Source organism: Micromys minutus, assembly GCF_963924665.1.
Source record: "Micromys minutus genome assembly, chromosome: 32".
Classification (NCBI taxonomy): Eukaryota; Metazoa; Chordata; class Mammalia; order Rodentia; family Muridae; genus Micromys; species Micromys minutus.
In genome coordinates, this window is record NC_137967.1 from 15,302,598 (window position 1) to 15,324,888 (window position 22,291).

General features: G+C 54.4%; 2 protein-coding genes across 12 annotated transcripts in view; one reads left to right on the forward strand and one right to left on the reverse strand.

The window, feature by feature from the left end:
* The window catches only part of SIPA1L3 (signal induced proliferation associated 1 like 3), a 121,552-nt gene extending 117,435 nt beyond the window's left edge, over nucleotides 1-4,117 (forward strand). For both annotated transcript variants that reach the window (XM_080908284.1, XM_080908285.1), the window contains exons 21-22: nucleotides 675-756; nucleotides 2,267-4,117. In XM_080908284.1, the coding sequence (XP_080764410.1) occupies nucleotides 675-756; nucleotides 2,267-2,410 (226 nt within the window). In that variant the 3' untranslated portion in view covers nucleotides 2,411-4,117. The remainder of the gene's footprint in view (nucleotides 1-674; nucleotides 757-2,266) is intronic.
* A 3,675-nt stretch (nucleotides 4,118-7,792) lies between these two features.
* On the reverse strand, nucleotides 7,793-20,329 carry DPF1 (double PHD fingers 1; the record flags this gene model as incomplete). 10 transcript variants are annotated; one of them, XM_080908419.1, is made up of 12 exons in its annotated part: nucleotides 7,793-7,863; nucleotides 8,011-8,122; nucleotides 8,666-8,778; nucleotides 10,021-10,140; nucleotides 10,234-10,284; nucleotides 11,199-11,330; nucleotides 11,478-11,556; nucleotides 12,755-12,844; nucleotides 13,049-13,176; nucleotides 14,592-14,699; nucleotides 14,773-14,933; nucleotides 20,130-20,329. In XM_080908419.1, 12 exons carry the CDS (start codon nucleotides 20,276-20,278, stop codon nucleotides 7,793-7,795), a joined length of 1,314 nt encoding a protein of 437 aa, XP_080764545.1. The 10 variants fall into 10 exon arrangements, with proteins under 10 accessions (XP_080764545.1, XP_080764538.1, XP_080764537.1 ...); XM_080908412.1 differs by having other exon boundaries at nucleotides 8,011-8,092; nucleotides 20,130-20,161; XM_080908411.1 differs by lacking the exon at nucleotides 20,130-20,329 and adding an exon at nucleotides 16,244-16,438 and having other exon boundaries at nucleotides 8,011-8,092.
* Between the last annotated feature and the right edge of the window lie 1,962 nt (nucleotides 20,330-22,291).

Sequence of the window (22,291 nt, forward strand, 5' to 3'; positions counted from 1 at the left end):
ACTGCTGGGCATGTGCAGACCACCTCAGCCTCCCGCAGGTGCTAAGACGAAGTTCCACCCTCAGGAGAGAGGACAAGGAGGCCGGGTCCACTCCCGCACATCACCCCGGCTCGGGCTGAATGCCGTGAATCTGAGAACCCATATTCCGTCGGCAGAGAAAGCTTTAAGGGCCTTGCTGCTTACATGGGGGTTACCAGGCCACTCACCGCATCTGCCTGTGCTCCCACGAGGTTCTGCTTGCCCCTGGCCTGCACAGCACCTAATGGTTACCGAAAGCCTTTCCTGAGGCAGATTGTGAGATAGATGTATTTCCCCCTCCACAGCCTTGTCGGTCTTAGATCTTGACTCCCATCAGAAGTGTGGGCCTCTGCAGTGATAGAAATCGGGTGCTATGATTAGACGCTCTTCCTAAAAGCACACGTACACCCCTTCTGCGGGGCAGCCCCCACCCGAGCCTTGGCCTGGTGTTTCCTCAGCCTGTGTGCACAGGTGGCCTGGGTCCAGGGGCAGGAAGGGACTGCCTTTGGCTTCCCCACAGAGCTGCTCCTGGGCTTTCAGGAAGGTCAGGGAGGACTGACCAGAGGGCCTGGACCCCAAGTCTCTCCAATTCTTGAGTATGAGCCCTCCTCCGAGGTTTCAGGCCTCAGAACTGACCCCATCCCTTGTCTCTCCAGCGAGGAGTCCCCCCTGGATCTGACAGGCAAGGTATACCAGCTGGAGGTGATGCTGAAACAGCTGCACACGGACCTGCAGAAGGTGAGCCCCACAGTGTGCCTCCTGCCTACCCATCCCCCTCCCTGCACTGGGCGGCACTGCCCCACCCCCACCCTCAACCCTGCCCCTCTGCGCTGGAATACGACCACTAGGGAGTGAACAGTCAAGCAAGGATAGAGACAGTCAGCATGTACTCGGTTAGTAGAGTGCCTGTCTAGCATGCACAAGGCTCTGGGTTCCAACACTGCCTAAGCTGGACAAGATGGTAGATACTGTAATCCCAGCTCTCAGGTCATGGAGACGGGGCAACTAAAGACCAGAGCCATCCACAGCTGCCTCCTGAATTCTCAGTCAGCCTGAGATACATGAGGATAGGCCTTTAAGTAATTATAAATAATGATAAATAAAAATGGGAGGCAGGTGTCGACCATCAAGGGGGTGATCATGGGACACTATGCACATAGGAGTCAGCAGCCAATTACGTTTCGGTCAAGCCTCATAGTACCTCACGTGCCTGTAACCCCGCCTCTGAGGAGAAGGTCGTAAAAGGTCTTAGAGGCTTGCTGGCTTCCAGCCTATCCAAGAAAACCATAGGCACAGGTAGAGAAAGAGGCAAAGAAATGACAGGGGACACCTGGAGCTCTCTGCACACACACATAAATAAGGAAATAAGTCAGGGTTGGGAATCTAGCTCAGTGGTAGAGCGCTTGCCTAGCAAGAGCAAGGCCCTGGGTTCAGTCCTCAGCTCTGGGGTGGGGGGGGAGTTAAAATGGTAAATGAATAGTAGATGTATCCAGCAAGAGGAGCTAACAACTTAGTGAGAAATAGTCCAGGCTGGCCTTAATCCTCCTGCCTCAGCCTCCCCATTCATTGCTGGGAGGCAAAGGCAGGCAGATCTCTGTAAATTTGAGACCAGCTTGGATAGCCAGGGCTACACAGAAGCCCTGCCTCAAAAAGAAGAAAAATTAATAAAAAATGAGAAGACAGCCCTATGTGGAAGGCCATGGACAGGACAAGTGACATCATCCACCTCAGGGCAGAGGGCGATGAGGAGAAACGAGACCAGGGGAGCTTTACCAAGGTGGTGGAAGGCAGGACCCAAGTTCAGATCCCTACTCCCATAGTTACTGCTGCGCTAGGATGTCACGTAATCTCGGAAGAGCAGGGCCTGAGACTGGGTTGCTTCTTCTCGGAAGATGACGGCCATCCGAAAGGTTTGGGTGAGGTGGGGTGGTCACAGTAAGAATGGCTGTCAAATGACTACTTCATTCTGTCAGTGGTGGGGTGCATGCCTGTGATCCCTCCTGCACCGGGGAGGCCGAGGTCAACCAGAGCTACATACTAAGACCTTATCTTTAAAAAAAAAAAAAAAAAAGATGATAAATTAACCTACAGGCTTTCCGAACCACCAGTCAGAGCTGGGATTTGAACCCTTGCAGCCAGACATCTCAGGACCCAGTAGCTGTTGTCCGTTCCTGTTCTATGCACTACCAGGAGTACAGGAATAGGTCAGCTGCCATGCCTAACTGACCCAGCCCCTTTGCCCTCCCAGGAGAAGCAGGATAAGGTGGTGCTGCAGTCAGAGGTGGCCAGCCTTCGACAGAACAACCAGCGACTACAGGAGGAATCACAGGCCGCCAGCGAACAGCTGCGCAAATTCGCCGAGCTCTTCAGCAGGGAGAAGAAGGAACTCTGAGTTCCCCTGGGCTTGACCCCTGGACTACCCTGGCTGGCAGGCAGTGGGCTTCTGGTTGCAGGGGTGACAGGTCATCTAGCCACAGCCCCGCACCCACTGCCCTGCAACCTTCCTTAGGGACTCGGAACTCCAGGCGCGGTCTCAGGCTGTCTTAGCTGCTCCGTACCACCCTGTAGGTCACTGTAGCCCATTCCTAGGACCCGGCTGCCTGGAGCTGTGACAGTGGGAGGGGCCCAGGAGCCCCCCGCATGAGAACTATGGAACGAAGTGAGCCCTTTCTTCCCCCCAACTCCCTGACACTCCAGGGCTCCTCTCTCCCCAGTGTACTGGCTCCAGGAAGCATGGATATCACCCTGAGTCCCACTCCCAACCCCCATCCAGCACCCAGGAGCACTTTCACAGAGTTTAAATTATTTTCCTGGGGTCCCAGAATGGACAGGAACCGCTAGCACCCAGATCCACTCCTTTGGGAACTCTTTGTACAGCTCGGACTGTTTATATGATCTTTTTTATCAGCCTCTCTCCAAGCAGCCACAGGCCCCTCGACCTTTGAGCTACTGACCTGGCCATCCATGGGCTCCTCCCCTAGGACACCTAGGCCATTGCCTCCTGCTCCAGGGGCTTTGAGGAGCCTGGGGACGGTCTGAGGCATAGCCTTCACCCCCAGAATGGTCCTCTTTTCTTTTACAAGTCTCCCTGGCCACACTCCATCCCCCAGTGGCCACCAGACACACTCACTGTGCTCCCCGGGGAGCACTCAAGTGCAGCCCCCAGCCCCAGAGATTCTGCAAAGGCAATAAGGGGCAGTTCAGAGGGTCCTCGCTGCTCAGCCAGGAAACACAAATTCCCCTTTTTTCCTTCTTTAAAAACAAAAAGAAAAGAATATATATATATATATATATTTATTTTTTCATGTAGAGTTGTGCCGGAACACATTTGAATGGCCACAGTCTGTGGATTCCCCAACCCCCGTGGGCTGGAGGTCAGTGTGAGGACCCAGAGGGATATGGGGGCAGCAGGCGGCGAGCAGCTGGCAGCGTAGATTAGACCCAGAGCCATAGCTAGATGGCCCAGCCCTCAGACCAGGACACATCACCTTCTCTTAGGGCCCACAACCACACACAGCAGGCACTGCTCCAGGTAGGCCAGGCTGAAGGGCTGGGCTTGAGGAAAGGGTACCCACAGCTCCCTGTGATCCGCCCCTGACCCTGAGGACCCCTGAGTGGTGAGGGAATAGCCTGCCGTGCCCTCCACTCACCGTGGAATGATGGTTGCAGACCAGGCCACCCAGTGTCCTGAACCCTGGCCAACTACTGTGATGTCCCTCTCCTGACCCCCTTTCTGAAGGGTTCGCCAGCCTCTGCCCCTCCCCCTCCTCTCTGAACCCAACCTGGAGCCTTCCCCTCCCTCCTCCCTTCGTTTCTTTCTTTAACGCGTCTCCTTGTATCTTCAGCTCATTCAAATCATTTTGGGGACCTAATCATGTACATTGAGAATTGTAAATTATAATTTTTGGTTTTGTTCTATTATTTTTGTAAGGATTTCTGGAAAAAAAACTATTTAATTTGAGATCGATACTCTGTCTTGGCAGGAGATAGCAGCAGGCTTTTTTTTTTTTTTTTTTCCATGTTGATTTGTTCTAGTTGGATTTTTTAAAATCATTCTTTATTGTCTTTTTCTCCCCATCTTCCCATCCCTGTCTTGAGATTTCTGGCATGTTTCAGGAGGTTTCAAAGGAAATAAACGTTTCATAGAAATGGCTGGTGTGTCCGTGCTGCTGTGTTTCTGCTGCGGCTCCCTCTTCGTAGACTCACACCACACCCCTACTGCCCAGCACACACCATAGGCTCGCACCACACCCCTACTCTAGGCATCCATCCGGCTTGTTGGAAGTTCTAGAATAGTTAGGGCTGCACTGAGACGCTCTCTTCAGAGGGGGTGGGGATGGTCTGCTTTTGCCAGGTGTGATGGTTCACACCTGTAATTCCAGTGCTGTGAGGCAGGAGGATCCCCGAGAGTTTAAGGCCAGTTGTGTTGGTACACTTCCGGAATCTCAGCCTTGGGAGGTGAGGGGCCATCCGGAGTTCAAGATCTTCCTCAACTACATAGCAAGTTTGAGGCCACCCTGTGCTGACCCCTAGATAAGTAGTAATAAAGCCCTTAAACAACAACAAATCCTTACGGGCCAGAAGTGGCTGAGTGGTTAAGAGCACCCCGCTGCTATTCCTGGGAACCTCCCAGGTGGATGCTCACAGATGTCTGACTCCACCCAAGGGACCCAATGCCCTCTTCTGGTATGTTAAAAAAATAAATAAATAAGGTACTATGTGCCTTTAATCCCGACAGAAGGAGGTGGATTTCTGAGTTTGAGGCCAGCCTGGGCTACACAGAGGAAGTCTGTCACAAAACAAAAACGGGAGATTGCAGGTCAAGCAAGTGCTACCATGCTTGTGGAACTTGTGTGAAGCCTCTGGCCCTAGGCCTTCACCGGGCCCCAAGCCACACCCCTCCCTATCCCCACTTTGTGTACCTGCCCCACCTACTCCTCTCTCCACTGGGTCCCACTATGCCGTGGACTTCCCTCGAGCCAACCGGGATCCCGGGGAAGAGTGTCATCTAGGTAAAGGAAGTATCTCAGACAAACTCCTGAAGCCTCAGCCAAAACCAGACTTTCTCTGGCCCTCCTGTCAGGACGACTGGGGGCGGCTTGAAACGTGGGGACCTGGGTCTGTGTCCCGCCGAACTGTGGACATCCGCGGGTGGGCGGGGCACGAGGCAAACTGACTTTAGACTCAGGAATTCCACGAGAAGATCCGAAAGACCCGCCTCCTGTGGGAAGTCAGCCTCTCTGGACCGGGCTGCCACCTCCCCATCAGCTGTCCTTGCTGAACTGCAATACTCCTCCGCGCCCTACCCTTACCACACACCCCCACACACAAATGTCTCCCAAAAGATGTCTACCTATATCCAGGGGGAATCAGCCTTTGCAATGGCTTCCAGCTACTCAGATTCATTCTCCACCCTCCTCAGGGCCCCATCCAGCCCAGCCCTCCCCACCCCCCCCACCAACCTGGGCCAAGTGGGGGAGGGAACCCGGGAACAAACTGTTCTCACATCCTCTCCTGGCCTGGGAGACATACCACCATCTCCCAACACCCCACAATTCACACGCGCATCCGCACACGCACGCCAAGCCCTGATGGCGCCTGTACGGTGCCCCGTAGTCCCTTCCCTTCTTGCCCCAGTTTTTCCTGCCCCCATCCCCCACCTCTACTCAGCCAGCCACACCATCTCTTTGGCTTTATCTGCCTGGCACTCTCGAGATTTCTGTTGTCTGTCCGCACCCCACACCCCTTTTTAAAGAGAAGGCTCATAGCCCAGGAGTGACTTGTAACTCACAGGCCTCCTGCCTCAGCCTCCAGTGTTGGGATTCTGAGCCACATGGTGTGTCACCATCCTGGATGGCAGGTCCCTTTTACATCCTTTATTGCCTTCCAACCAAAACTCCATCTTCCTCATCCCTGTGTCTTTTGTCTGGGTACTTTGCCTGTCCCCTCATCTCATTTCGTCCCTCTGACTTGGTACATTTTCTGCTTGTCTCTCCAAATGGCTGGCTGTCCACTTCTCCCTCCCCTGATCTTGCCAGAGCCTGGCTTAAAAAAAAAAAAAAGAAAAGCAAAAAACTATTATTTCCTGAATAGCCCTCCACCCCATCCCTTGGAATTACTGGGACTCTCTTCAGTTGAGTATCTCCCCACAAATGAGCTTTGTCCTCTTCTTCATTCAGAAAATTTGTGGTCTCAGAATCCTCTTCCTTCCTGACCGTTGCCCTGGTTCTCCGCGCCCACCATCCCCACCCCACCCTGCCTGTCTCCTTGAATCCCGGTGTTTTGAGACGCCCTCCTGTCCCTCCACTTTTAGCCACACCCAGGAAAGGGAATCCCAAGTGACAGCCAGCCAGGCTGAGGTGCTATCTCCGAACCCTAGCCTGGGAGGGGGCTGCCTTCTGGTCTCTCCGGCCCTCCCTTCCCCCAAGTCTTCACTCCCACCTCCCTCTTTGAGCTGCCTCCCGCTGCAGCTGCAGCAGCCCGTTGCTATGGCAACCACAGCTGGCTGGGTGGGAGCCCCTCCACCCCATCCCCCTCTTCTCTCCAGCAAGACAGAGAGGAGCTGGGACAAAGCCAGAGGGAGGCTTGGTGTAGGGGCAAAGAAGTGGGGGCCAGCCACAGTGGCTTCTACCCCAGCGAGGCCCCTTGGCTTCCCATGTTGGTGACACCCCAAGAGAGATGGAAGCAGTTGTGGGCAGAGGGGTCTGGCCCAGTTTAATACACAGAACAAGTTAATTCACAGCAGAGGCAGGCAATAAAGGAGACTCGGTGGCAAGGGGGGTACTCCTGGATTGGGGGCAGACTCCCCCAGACCCTCCACCTCCCCCACTTGCAGTCTCAATTTCCCTTTTTTAAAACCCGAACTACAAACACACACACAACCACGAGAAACAACCACACCTCCTTGCCACCCCCAAAATGGCTAGCAAGGGGGGCAGGAGGCAGCCCAGCCTGGCTGGGTAGGGAAGGAAAGGGCTGGGAAGGGAGAAAGAAAAAAAAAATAATAATAATAATAAAAAAGCTAAGTCCATTTCAATCTGTGCTTCTCACGGCAGCGCTGGCTGCCTGCCTGCCTCCCCCCACCAGCCTCCCCCAGCTGCGTTCCCCAGGCCCGGCAGGCACCGGTGGGTGCAGGGCGGGGCTATCAAGGAGGGGCAGGAAGAGTTCAAAACCATGGTTCACATCATGCAGGATCCACGGTGGGGACCGGGAGGGGGCAGTGTGTGGGCATCGTGCCCACCTGGCCTGGGTGTGTGGAAGGAATGGTACCCACCTCAGATGGAAGCTGAGACAATTGCAGCTCCAGAAATGGGGTGGGAGGCGCCATTCAGGAAACTGGTAAAGTCAGGTTCCCAGCAGACACTCAACAGTACCCTCCACCCAGCCAGGCTTTATAGGACTCTTTGTATATATTAATTTCTTTCCCCCCCCTTTTTTTTTTCACGTTTTGTCTTTTTCTTTAGAAAAAGGCTCTTTCCATACGGCTGGCTGGCATCCACTACCCCTTTATGCCCGCCCAGAGGCGGGGTATGGCTTTGAGGGGAGCAGAAGCCTGGTGCCCACTTGTCAAGGGATGAAGAGGGGGGACAGGAGGGACCCTGCTGGACCCACCCACCCACAGGGTAACATTCCACTTGCAGAGGGAGAACGCATTGGCCCCCCACTCAGGACTTCACCCTATCCCTTCCACTGGGGACACCAGGTGGGAAGAGCCAGGAGCTCCAAGAGGCAGAAGATAGCACCACCCAAAGGTCCTGGAGAAGCAGAGCCAGGCCTAAGTCAGGGTGATGTAAGCAGAGGCCTTTTCTTTCAAGTGCCGAAGACAGAGGTGGCAACTCCAGCTCCCTGCGGGGGAAGCCAGGAGACAAAATTAGTCTCAAGCCTATGAAGAGCGCCCCCCCACCTGTCCCCACCCAGAGCACATGGTCTCTGCCACCAGGAAGACAGCGTTCCAACCCACCCACCCCATGTCTCTCCCACCCCTTCCCTCACCTTCCGGGGGCTCCGCCATAGGAGGGCTCAGGCAGTACATGTGGTAACCTCGGTCACAGTCATCACAGAACAGCAGCTGGTCCTGGGGGGTGAGACCCGCCCAGCTGGCACCCTGGGGGCACGGGCACCAGAAACCGGGGTGGGGGGCTGGGGCAGGGGCTAGGTCCCAGGGGCCCTTCTGAGAAAACTGGCTCTGCAGTCTGAATTGTGGAGCCCACTGGCCTTGTTGCGACGCACACAGCGTGGTCTGTATTTTGTAACTACAGAAATACTGAATGATGGTCGTCTGGCCAGAGACCAGCTCAGGAGCGATATACAGGTTCAAATCCCAGCCCTACAACCTTCTGAGCTTGGTGACCTCAGGCGCCATTCTCTCTCTCTCTCTCTCTCTCTCTCTCTCTCTCTCTCTCTCTCTCTCTCTCTGAGCTCAGCATCTTCTATGTGTGGTGGGAACAGGAGCGCCAGCCTCAAGGGAGGTTGGGAGGTGAAATGGGGAAGAAGATAAAAAGAAACACTAGGGCCGATGATGACCGTATTGCACGCTAATGCCAGTCACCCGGGGGCTTGTGAGCAAAAGGAGGCTTTAGGCTTCATGGGCAGAGGTGGCAGAGCCAGGCCGGAAGGGATGTGCCCGGGAGGTGGGGCGGGCACTCACGTCATTCTCCGAGGTGCCACACAGGCTGCAGGACTTGCACTCGATGCACTGCCAGCGATAGGTCCGCACAGCTGCGGTCATGTTCACCGTGAACTGTAAACACGAGGGGTGTCCTGGGGGGTGAGGGGCAGGGATGCAGTTAGCACAGTCATAGTACCTTGCTGGCACCTGACACCTGGGGTGGTTAGGGCTCTATCCCCAGAGGTCAAGGTGAGCTCTGTGGTGGGGACCCTACCCCTGGGACAGACATCCAGAAGCTAGACCTCTGGGCAAGCAGCTGTGTGTTGGCCACCACAGTCTCCTACTCAGCCACCATGACAACCACACTCGGCTCCCCGGAACACCATGGCAACCGCATTCCATTACCCACAGTGCTGTGGCAACCACGTTCTACCACCCACAACACTGTGGCCACCACAGTCTGTTAAGCATTGCACTAGGCAGCCACATTCCGATACCCACAGCGGAGCATCCCAGCCCTCCAGTTAACCACAGCAACGTGGCAGCCGACTTGTGCCGGCCAGGATGCTATAGCAACCAAGTTCCACAACAGGGTCCCCACACCTTGCTTCCCTGAAACCAAAGGCCCTCCTCCCGCCCAAGGCACCAGCAAACAAACTTCCTCTGACAATACTCGCTGTGGGAATCGGTTCCTTCTCCCTCAGCACGAAGACACCTGTAGCCACTGCCCACAGTACTTCCCACGGAGCCTGGCAACCGCTACCCAGATCACTCAACAGACACTGCCCGCAACACCCAACAGTTACAACTACATCCCCCAGAGCCAGACGCCAACAGCCCACACAGACTGACAGCCGGAGCGACTGCCCACAGTGCCTAGCGGTCAGTAGCCACAGGACTCTGCCCTGGACACCTCACAACCACGGTCCACCATGACATCACCACCGCGTTCTATTGTATTGAATCGCAAAGACAACCCACACTGTAACGACCACAATCCATTACCCACGCTGCTCTAGCAACCAGTCTTACTACCCAGGAGGCCTTCATGGAAAACCACATTATATTAACCACAGTTCGACAGTACACAGTCCTGCTATTCACAGCACCCAGGTGGTGAAATTACTCCCATACCTCCATCCGCTACCCACAATGCCTCCCCAGCTTCTCCACGCCAGGAAAGCACAAAGCCATGGCACCCTGTACGGTTGGTTCCTACTGTGCCAGCGAGCCTGCTCAGATTCCCACAGAACCCTAGCAGCAGGGGCAGCCCCTAGGACAGGCTAGGGACATCCTTACTCCCTTGCCTCCCATTCCCTAAATCCGGATTCTGAGATGTCCACCCCACCCCCGGGGCCCGCCCCGATCCTCCAGAAATATGTGGTGCGTGTCACCTGAGCGCCCACAGTCTGCACAGGAGATGAGGTCCTCAGGACACCCAGTCTTCTTGGAGCCCCCCAAGCAAAAGTCACAGTAGCCGTTGGGGATGACAGTGCCATCTGGCGCTTTCTTGGCTGAAAGACAGCAGGCAGTGGTGGGCACAGGACAGGTGAGGCTCGCCAGTCACAGACTACTGCAGAAGTCGGGGAGGAGGGAGGTGCCCCTACCTGTGTGTTTCCTCTGTGTCTCAGGGACCCAGGCCAATTCTTTGTAAAACTCTGGGGGTAGGGGGACAGAAAGGGGCTCTTACCATAGGCAAGGTCCCATCTGTCCCCAGCCTCAGCCCCAGGGAAGGACCCTTGGCCCAGGCACTGGGAAGTAGCAAGAAAGCTGAAGGGAGGGACAGGTCATTCTCACCCAGAGCCCTAACTCTAGGGAATCTATTTGGGTCAAAGTGTGAGGCTAGGCATAACCTTAGCAAGAACCCATGGCTGTCCCAATCCTGGGTTTGCACCCCCAAGTGACTTTGCCTTGGCCATTGATTAGCAGGCAGCTCTGCAGAGCCTCATCAGGAGGACATTGCAATAGCACAGGAGGTTCTGAGCCAGGCCTGAGGATTTGGAGATGTTCTCTTTGAGGGACAGGTGAGAAATAGCTCCCCTCCCCCATGGCTTAGCTGTCATGGCATGGAACAGCCGTGGGTAGGTATTAAGGACCCTGGGGGCCACCGACCTTGCCCCTAGACCCTAGTAGAGCAAAGAAGGAGACAAGGAAGGTCTAGAGAGGGAGAGGAGTCATCTACCACCATCCCCAAGCTCTAATTGAAACAATAAATCAGACCCAGAAATATGCCCGGGGAATGAAAGAGAGACACAGGGGGGGGGCGGAGAGAGAGAGACAGAGAGAGACAGAGAGACAGAGACAGAGAGACAGACACACACACACACACACACAGAGAGAGAGAGAGAGAGAGAGAGAGAGAGAGAGAGAGAGAGAGAGAGAGAGGGTTGGTTGTCATGGCAACCCCAGAGCCAGCATCCCTATGGTTGATGGGGGAGGGAACTGTTAAGCTGAAGATTTTCCAGAAATGTCTAAATGTGCCCCCACCTCCCTGTCCCCAGACATTACCAGACACCACTGCTCCCGCCCCACCCCTAGCACCTCACCCTCCAGCCTTGACCCCCCAACTCACGTTTATGGTTGTTTTTCCGGTGGAAAGGCAGGGCGTGGCGCTCAGTGTGCTCCTCCCCCTCCTCCTCAGCCAGGTGGGTGTGGGTGTAGTGGTAGCTGAGCCCTGGTCGGTTCTTATACCTCTTCCCACAGACTGGAGGGGAAGTGAGTGGGTGGTTGTCAGACTCCAGGGCCACCTCCTCCACCCTGGTCTCCAGGATCACACCACCTGCGCTGCCAAGGGCCGTAAGGGAGAGATCACAGGGTCCCACACCCCCTCTTTCCCCTCTGCAGAACTCACTATCACAGACGTACGGCTTGTCTCGGTCCTCCAGGGATGCGGTGTCTTGGCGTTTTCGGAGACCACCAATGCCGTATGCCTGTAGGGAGGAGGGTTAGGAGTAAGGAGGCCAGAAAACCAGGGGAAGGCTCATCATTCTTGGGGGTTTTGAGTTTGTTGTCCTTGTTGCTGTTGTTGCTTGAGACAGAGTCTCATTAGGAAGCCCTGCCTGACCTGGAACTCACTACGTAGATCAGACTGGCCTTAAACATGCAACGGCCCTCCTGACTCTGGATTCTGGGTATGTGCTACCATGCCTTAGTGGGCTTCTTCATTTAGACTTGAAAATCAAACTGAAGAAAAAAAATTAAAGGTTTCCTTTTCAATACTGGGGGGTCAGTGACAGGTGTCATGTGAGAATGAGACTCTGGGTGCCATCCCAGAACCACACAACAATGATGAAATCTCCCCATTAAAACTGGGCACATTCTCTAGCTGGGAGAATTTTGAACTTCTCTTAGTTCACCTATGAAGATAATTCTTGTTGTTTTGAGATGGAGGTCTCTCCACACACTCCTTGCTGTCCAAGAACTCACTATATAGATCAGGCTGGCCATGAACTCACAGAGATCCTCCTGCCTCAGCCTCTCCACTGCTGGAATTAAAGGTGTGTTCTAACACCTTTTTATTGCACTTATTGGAGGGTGTGTGTGTGTGTGTGTGTGTGTGTGGTAAATGTGTGTGTGTGTTTGTATGTGTGGTGTGTGTGTATTTGCATGTCTGTTTGTATTGTATGTGTGTATATGTTTGTGTGTTTGTGTGATGTGCTTGTATATGTTTATGTGTGTGTATGGAATGTATCTTTGTACATATGTGTTCATATATGTGTGTACATGTATGTGTGTGTGTGGTGTGTGTTTATTAGTATGTTTGTGTGTGGGTTGTGTGTGTGTCTATACTCTATGTTTGTGTATGTGTTGTTGCTGTCTGGATGGCTGGTTTGGTTTAGGATTTTATTTTCTTTTTGCACACGGTTTCTTTATATAGTTCAGAATAGCCTGAAATTCACTTGTCTCAAACTTGTAGCCATTCCCCTGCCTCAGCCTTCCAGGTACTAAGATTACATGTGTGGGCTGCCACAGCCAGCTCTGCAAGACAGTTCTGATCCACAAGTTCCATTTTTGAAAATGTTTCTAATGCACTGAGTTTCTACGTCCTCACCCATAAGAATGGGTGTAACACCCTCTACTCCTCACAGCTCTGGGGAGAGGCGGGAGGGAGAAGCTTCTGGAAGATACCTTTCCTTTGGCCCTGTTCTTCCTCCTGGGAATGTCTTCCTCCAAGTCTTCTACCTCGAGATCATGCGGAAACTCCAGCAACTGCTGTTTCTGGGCCCAGTAGAAGGGAGATTGGGGGGTCAAGAAGGTGGGGGCACTGATGTGCTGCAGGTGGGGTGGGAGAGCAAGTCAGGGAGCCTTCTACAAGCAGAGGTGTTCTGGGAGAGTGGGGCCGGAGGGTACCCAGAGTTCCTGTGGGTCTGGGTGTCTCAGAGCAGGAAGGCATAGTGGTGAGAGCAGGGAGGGGGTGCCTACCTGACAGTCCATTATGGCCTCCTCCTCCTTCAGCTCCACCTTCTTCTCTCCAGTCTCAGCACACAGCAGAGCCTCGAGGACTGGCCCTTCAGGGAGGCCACCCTCCTTCTTCAGAGGTGCCTCACAATCTGGGGACAGTCCACAGGGAAAGGGGTATCAGTGCCCAGGTTGCAGGCTGGTGGGGGCATGGTCCTTGTGGTAGGGGCAGGCTCTCCCACACTCAGCCAACAATGGACACGAGGATTCAACTCAGGTCCTGGAAAGAATGCTCATATATACCCTGGGGAGACACAGCCACACCCTCAGCTCTACTAGATAAAAAAAGACAGGGCCAGGCCCCTCTCCCCAATACACCGGAAACCCTCAAGAACAATACAGACCCTCAAAAACACCTGCATAGTGAAAAGGCACCTAGACCCTCAGATACACGCAAAGAAAGTTAGACATCTAAATAGGATACACACAGACACATATGTGGGCACATGCAGATAGATGACCAGCCACGTGAAGGAACACAGCCAACCTCTGAATACAGCTGGGCACACAGAAGAGATACGATTAAGTCCTTGGTTGTAGAGATACTCAGAAAGAGATAGCCAGAGCCAGAGAAATGTGCACCTTCATTAACTAGGAAGACACAGGCAGGCCATAGGATACACCTGGACACTCGGAGACACAGAGAAAGGCAGTCTGACATACACGGGAAAACACAGCCAGCCTGCACTCCAGTACTCTTGATACAAGCAGATCTTCACACTCACATTTGGACAGCGGAAGGGAGGGAACCAATGTCGGCCTTTCCTGAACACACTGGAAAACTCTAGAAGAAACACCTAAGACAGAAAGATTCTCACAGACACTACCCCAGCAGGATGCCCTGATAGAACCAGATATACCCCCCCAGAAAGAGCTATATATACACAGACCTACCATACACACACAATCAAATATACACTTTCTGATACATAGTCTCTCTTGGAAACACCTAGAAAGGAACAGACATCCTAAAACATTCAGCAACAAATGCGAGCTACAACTCTTAACTCAGTGGTTCTCAACCTTCCTAAAAGTGTGACCCTAAATTTAATACAGCTCCCCATATTGTGGTGACCCCCCAGCCATATGACTAGTTCGTTGCTTCTTTATAACTGTAATGTTGCTACAGTTACAAATCATGAATGTAAATATGTTGTGCAGGTCTCCACCCACAGCTGGAGAACTGTTGGTAATAACTCTTACAAATACACAGGAAGATAGCCCTCAAGCACCCACAGAAAGACACAGCCAGACGCGGGTGTACCCCAGCTCACTGGGAAGCACATACAGTCAGATTTGATACATCTAGACATAGATAACACCGCGTCCTCCAGACACCTGCTCGCCATGACCCACATAACAGGTACAGCTGGCAGCTCAGTTACTCAAAGAAAGTAACTGCTGTGGAGACGCCCAGGATAATAAAGACGAAGTTCAGGCGGGCAGCAGGGGGGCTGAGGGCCCTGATTGGGGCCACAGCAGGCGCAGGGGACACAGCTCCACCCACCGATCTTGTACTCGCAGGGCCGGAGCCTGGGGTCCTCCAGGATGTTGAGTCTCCGTTTCTTCCTCCAACAGCGAGCGGGGTAAGTATAGATCTGCCCCGGGGCCAAACCTAGAGGAGAGACGCTGTGAGAGTGAGGTCCCCGGACGCAGGCCCCGCCCCGCCCCAGCTTCGCGGCCGGTACCCGGCCCGCGATGGGTCTTCTCCATCCAGATGTAGCAGTTGTTCTGGGCCACGCCGGTCTGCGAGTCGAGGAAGGGCAGGCGCAGGCTGCGCTCGGCACACAGGCGCGCGTTGTAGCTGCGACAGTGCTCGATCGCCTCCCGGTAGAAGTCCTCGCCGAGGCTGCGGGGGCGGGCGAGCAGCGGGCGGGCGGCTGTCAGCAAGGGCTGGTGCGGGGAGGCCCAGCACCCTCCCCCGTTCCCGCTGGTCCGCAAAGGGCAAGAGGGCCAGGTCCACCTTCACCTCCCCCATCTCCTCCCACCCCTCTGGGTCCGGGGGCGGGGCAGGGTGCTGGCAGGGAAGCAGCTACCTAAAACTTGATTATGTCTCCCGGGTTAAGAAGTATTCACAGACATTATCGAAACAGACCAAAACACACCGGTACCCATCCACACACGAACGTAGCCAAACACCCAATACAAACAAATCGCACATGGCCACACGGGATTTACACACAAAGAGAAACATATCCCAATATTCACAAAGGAGTAGAAAACAAATTTTCTCTCTCAGACACACATCTCATGCAGGACACAAATATTCCAAATTTTTTTTTAAAAGCCATAGAAATACCTATGAATGTCATGTATCTTGAGACCCAAATGTGTCCAGAGACAGATTATCCACAAGGACCCACAACATGGAAACACACTACACAACATTCATCCCAACAGTCACACGATGTCAAAAGATGCGCTTACATATTCATCCAAAGATATTCCAGCCAAACACACAATACAAAGACATCACAGAGATTTACACAGGTACACATACACACATTCACACCCCGGGAAAAACAGAAACCCAAATTTAAAATACATTCCCAGACACAGGTACACGCCTTGGAAACAGAGGGACAGTCAGGTTTGCCTATGTTCGTGCAAAAATTTAGACCTATCCACACACCTCCCTATCCAAAGACATAGAAAATAAATGGTGCAGTTTCATCAGACATGTATGTGCACATACTTAGAGACCCAAATACTCAGATAGGTAGTGCAGAATAAAAGAAACCCTATACATACCCACACATTCAGCTACAAAACAAAAAGCAATGTATAAGTCGCACAACACACTCCACACCCCAAGACAAAGGTAGCGTGGGTTCGACTCGAGTGTACCCAGGCCCCAGCTTCCCTAAACCATTTACCCTCTCTCAAACCCTGGCATCCCTGGGAGGGGACATGACCCCTTTCCCCTAAAAATCCTTGGAGACCCCTCCCCCCACGTTCTCCACCAGTCCAGGAGCAACGTGTCGGACAGCATTCTTGCCAGACACCCATAGTCACATACACTTGCACCCCCGCAAGCGGTGACAGCCCCCTGACACCCCAGCAGCCCCACCCCCAGCGGCCACACACATACACACACGCGCTCGCAGCCGCACAGACCCGCCCGCGCTGACTCCCCCGCCTCCAGCCCGCCCGCACCACCTCAGGGGGCTGGGGATGACCGTGGCCATCTTGCTCCCCGGGTCCTGCCCCCAGCAGGTCCCTGCCGGGTCGGTCCTCCCAGCGGTCGGGCGGGCGCTGAGGCCGCCCATCCATTCATTCCCGGGGGGCGGGAGCACGAGGATCTCAGCCAATCAGGATGGCAGGGCAGGCCGCCCAGGCCATGCCGGGAGTGGTAGTCCCTAGCGGGTCCTCCGACCCAGAGGGATGGAGGATCACGCAGTTGTTCACACACGCTCACTCACACGCACTCCCTGCCCCACGTGCACAGACGCATGCTCGCACACACGCGCACATGGCAGCTTACACACAGTCACACTACACTCGCAGACTTCCATTCACCCCGCCTTCACGCACACCCGGCCACAGGCGCAGGGACCTCGCAGGTGCCCACCCAGCGGTGTCATCAGCACGCCAGGCGCCACCTGGCACTCCAAACTCTAGAGAACCCATCGTGACTGAGAGATAACTCTCGCGGCCACCTAGTCCACTCCTACGAAGGACTACAGAACTGCTTGGGCTCAAATCCTCACCGATAGAAGAATTTGGGCGATTTACTTAAGCTTTCTGGGCCTGTCTCAACGGACTGAAGACTACAATAGTAACGTGTCAGTTTTAAGGACAGCATCTTGCTGTTCAGTCCAAGCTGGCCAATTCTCCTTCCTCTGTCTCTCCAAGTGCTGGAATTAGTACCTGGCAGGTACTAATAAATTCATTTATTCCACAGAGACGATATCTACAAAGGGGATCTGGTATGATGCACCAAGGCATAAAGTGGTAACACTTATTACGAAGAGTAAGTAGCCTGCCTTAGCAGGTGTTCAACAAATATTTGTTGAGTGAATACTTAACACCCACTGTGTGCTTAACATGGCTCTCTCCGAGCTAAACCTTTACTATTCTCATTTTCTAGAGGAAGACTTTGAGATCCTGGGAGGAAACCTTACCTGTTCTCAGCTCCTGACTGCTGTCTGGGTGTAGGATTTGTGCCCCTGTCATCCATCCCTAAAGGAGCCTCTTCTCTCCCAGTCTCCCACAGACTCTACCCTAAGAGATCCCCAGAGAATGAGCTGACCTACTGAATCACACACACACACACACACACACACACACACACACCACTCAGCCCCACCCTCTGGGGAATAACTTAGCATTCTGATTAGAGTGGCTGAATAAATTAGCATATCAAGTGTTAATACAAAAACATTCTTGTCCAGCAGGGGGCGGTCCACCCATCCTCATAAGTCTCAAGATTTCCCGCACTTCACACACACAATACACCTCTAGACTTCCGCAAACGTTCCCATCCACCCACTCACTTCAGGCATCCAAGGCCTTGACCCACCCGTCCCCTGGCACTGATTGGGTGTCTAATTTATGACCTGCCCTGGAATAAACAGGGGTGCTGGTACCCCTGACTTGGTATCATCTCCAGACCATGCCGCAATACGCCCAGTCTCCAGGCCCAATGTTCTGCTCAGAGTGTCCTCTACCACTCTCTCCGCCTGCCCTTACAGTCCTCCAGCTCAGGTACTGTCACTGCTGAAACCCAGCCCACCACCCGGAAAGGGCCTAGCTGCCTTTCCTTACCCATCACCATCACAGACCCATCCCCACACACGCTCCTCAGAACTCAGCCCCCTCAGTCCTGTCAGTTGCCCAAGCAACGCTCCTGTCTCCGAGCCCAGTGCCCTGTGTGATAATATTAATTAGTCACTACTCAGTTGAGTCAGGCAAAGTGCTCGACACAGACGGCCTCTGTAGTGAGGTCCTGTGGCTCAGGTATGTCACCCTAGCATTAGCCCGAGCCTAGAGAGTTTTTAAGACTGTGTCTTGAAAACAAAACAAACAAGCAAAACCCCACAAGACTAAAAGACCCAGCACGCCGGCACATACTTGTAATCCAGGCACCTCGAAGGTGTCAACGGGAGGTCAGGAACTCATTGATTTGGTGACTTTGAGGCCAACTCGAGCTACCTGAGACTGTCCGGAGCTACTAACTCAACAGCCTCCGGGAGCCTCGCTGCTGCCCCCATGAGGTGACACAAACAGCCACTCAACTCATACACAGTACCACTGAGGCCCTGAGCGGGCTTCGAACCAACTGTTAGTTCAGGCAAAGTAAAGCCAGTGCCAATGGACTCTTCTTCTCAAGGGGATTTGGCTCTAGCCCTTGCTGGCCTGGAGCTCCTGTGTAGACCAGACCAGCAGAAATTGGCCTGTGTCTGAGATTAAAGGTGTGGGCCACCAGGACCTGTGGCTCTGGCACTCCTGAGGAGCAAGTGTGTCCTCACTTCCAGCCCAACAGACAGACCCTTTGAAAGATAACCTGAAGAGATTGGCTGCCCCCTCTCCTGCAGAGAACACACCACACACACACACTTCCTCCAACATGTCTGCAGACCCACCAACCCAGATTGGAACTCCAATCTTCACTGATTTCAGGGTGTCCCTCCAAAGGCAAAGCTCCCCCACCCCCGCCGTGTGTGTGTGTGTGTGTGTGTGTGTGTGTGTGTGTGTGTTCAAACGAAAGGCAAGAGAGGCAAGCATTGCATATTACCTTTACTCTCTCCTTCACACTGACCCAAGCACCAAACAGTACCCTTTGCTCCACTGTAAATCCCTGCTCCCTAACTCACCCCCCCCCCCACCAACCAGAAACCAGAAGCAACTGGGGAGGGGCTTTGGTCCAAACAACTGTTCTGTGGGTGGATAGGGGTGGGGGGCGCACACCCCCTGTCATCCCAAGGCTTCAAGCTCAAGGTCAAGTCCCTGAGTGCAGGGGGTGGGGAAAGGGGAAGTAGCCCCGGCCCCTTTGTGCGGCGCTGCGGGCGCTCGCCCTCCGCCTCCTCTGCCGGGCCGGGAGCGGGGGAGGGGAGTGCCGCTCTCCTGCAGGGAGAGAGGGCGGGAGCGGCCACGCTCCTGTCACTCGGAGCTGGCTGTCACCGCCTGGGAAAGGGGGTGGGGAGGATAGAGAGCGCTGGGACCCGGGAGTCCGGGATCCCGAAGAAGGAAGGAGAGAGGAAGATAAAAAGAGGTGAAGCTGGCATCCGAAGGCAGACAGCGAGGAGGGACGGGGAGGGGCTAGCCTCGGACCCAAGCTGCCCGGTGTCCAGTCACCCGGCCCAGCAGGCAGCCAGCGCTCAGAGGAGAGTAGCGCACTGACCCAAAGGGAGGGAATTCCCGGAGAGGGAGGGCGCTCCCAGCACCGGCTCCCGAGGCACCGGTCCCCAAGGGGATGGGAGGTGCTCGCGTTAGATGGGTATGGGCGGGGAGAAGGAGGAATGCCGCGGTCCAAGCCGACCGAGACGCCGGGACTTCTAGGTCTGGGAGACCCGGGAGCAAAGAGAGGAGGCAGTAAAGACTCAAATGGGGATGGCCTTAGCTCCCACTTTGCAGCCACGGGGTTCCTGGAGAAAGACCCGACAAGAGGGTTGTGCTTTGATGAAGGGGAGAATGGGGTGAGATGCGTGAGGCTCCTGGCCCGTACTTAAAGGTTGGTATCTTCTACCCACCCGGGGAAGTCGGGCACCCCAAAGACTCCGAGGAGCGAAGATGGAGTAGGCGAGTGAAGCCCCTACCCCCACTCTGGGTGGGGACACGGCCTCCACCACCCCCTAGCCCGCGGCACATTCCTTCACTGACAGCGACAAAGAAGAGGTGCCCCCGCGATCCAGAAGGGCTCTGGTACCTAACCCCAGGGGCGATAGAGGATGGAGGGTCAGCAGGAGAGTGGGGCGCAAGAGGGTCCCCAAGTATCATTTATACCATCCACGCGCTGCGTCCCCCACCCCGGCCCGGGGGAGTGCGGGGTGGGGAGGACCGGCTCCTGAGGGAGGGGGTCCGGACTTGGGGAAGGGACACTCACGACTTGAGCGGGTTCTGAATGGCGGTGGCCATGGCCCGCTCGGCTGGGCCACCTCCGGCCCTGGGCGCTGCTGCCGCTGCCGCTGCGCGCGGGCCCAGCCCGGCCTGCGCCGCCCGCTCTGCCGCCCAGCGCGCTACGATTTCATTCATTCTTGGGGCTGCGGCGCGAGCGAAGTGGGGCGGACCGGGGGCGTGGCTCAGCCAATCCCTTGGCCTCCCGGCGCACGACGGGACCTGGAGTCTAGGGGCGAGCGGCGGCGCCCGAGGGCGCCCCTGCAGGGACTACACGTCCCAGGGGCCGTTGGGAGTATGGCGCACCCATTGGTTTCTGGGGATACAGGGCGAGGCTGGGCATCCCACTAAAGCATCCTTCCCACTCTGGGGATGCCTGGGTCCCAGCTGGGATTCTTCCACCATCTAGTCCCATACCGCCACCACCACCCCAAGGGACATGAATGAACCACAGGGTGTAAGGACTTTTTTTTTCTGTCCCTGCTTCTCTGAGTGGCTCTAACTTGTAAAGCTATCCTAGAACAGAAGGGTTTAATCAATGTCTTTGTCAATTGATATAGCTGGCGCCTATGGGCCCGCACTCTACTTGGCACTGTGAATACAGCAATGACAAAGTCGCTGCTCTCCTCAAGAAGTTCACATTCTAGTGCTGGAGAGGTGGCTTCCCAGTTAAGAGGGCCTCCTGTTCTTCCAAAGGACCCTGGTTCGGTCCCAGCATCCACACCGGACTGTCCACACTCACCTGAAAATCCAGTTCCAGGGGTCTGACATCCTCTCCTGGTCTCCGTGAGCACCAGACACCTACAAGGTACACAGACACGCGCGCACACGTGTGCAAACTCGTGTGCAGAGAAAATAATGTAAATCTATAGCCAATTCTTAAAATAAATACAGTTTGAAGGGAGCGAGGATGTGGATGGTGTAAGACCTTCTAAGCCACTGCAAAGAAAGCAGTGTGTTCCAAGGGGGACTCATCCTCCAAATCCTTCTTCCTTAGAGCAGGCCACACCCATCACCAAATCCCATTACACAAGGGTCCCCATCCACTGTGTGTGGCCTGGGATTAAACTCAGGGCTCAGGATTGGCTGTGGAAGGAGTACGTTTTTATGATATGTAATGGATTGATTCTGTGTGCACGTGTGAATGTGTCTGCGCCCACTCGGCACTCCTACTGTGTGCATGACACTTTCGTGAGAGAGCAAGACACATGGGAAGGGGTGCTCCCCAGACCTTGTGAGTCCCAGAGACAACTCAAGCCATCAGGGTTGCTGGGAAGTGCCCTTATCCACCGAGCCATCTCACTAGCTGGCTTTTTACTATTGACCGGACAATGGATCTCACTGAGTTGACCAGGTTGGTCTTGAGCTAATACACACACACACGAACGCACACACAAATACATATACACACACGCACACACGAAAACAGGGAGGCAGAAAGGAAGGAAGGAAACAGAAGGAATGCTGGCTCCAAAGGCTTTGTGGCCCATTCATAACTGTCCTCACTGCCTGAATAAATGGATAAAATCCCAAATTAGTCCCGTGCTCCACTCCCCTGTCCCCTGTGCATTTCTGAAGACAAACCCAGCAGGCAGAAGTAGTGAGGTGACCAGCTGTGCTGTCACACACCTGGGGCAGCCTAAGTTGGGGGCAGGTTCAGGCTGCTGTATTAGGGACTTCACCCACGGGACAGTCCCGGGCTGTGGCCTCAGAGCAGAGAGAAGGGAAAGGTTAGTAGGGGGCTGGGTGTGGTGATCTCAGCTCTCTAGAGGCAGGAGGATCAGGAATTCAAGGCCTGCTTTGGCTGCATAGAAAGTTGGAGGAGGGGTTCTCTGGTGGGGTGTAGACTATGAGTCAGTGTGTTTACTTCTTCCCAGAGGACTATAGGATCCCCTTAAGGAGCTCCTGGCCCCTTAAGGGTGACCTGTTTCTGTGCTTCTGGCTGACCTATGTGTCCTGACCACTAGGCACAGTCCCTGCATTCTCACTTCCTTCCTCCACGACGCCTCAACATCCTGTCATTCAAGTGCTAGGGACCGGTGTCACCATCATCATCATCACCACCATTATCATTGATAGTTTGGTTTTTTTCCAGGTGGGGTTTCTCTGTGTAGTCCTGGTTATCCTGGAACTAGATTTGTAGACCAGGCT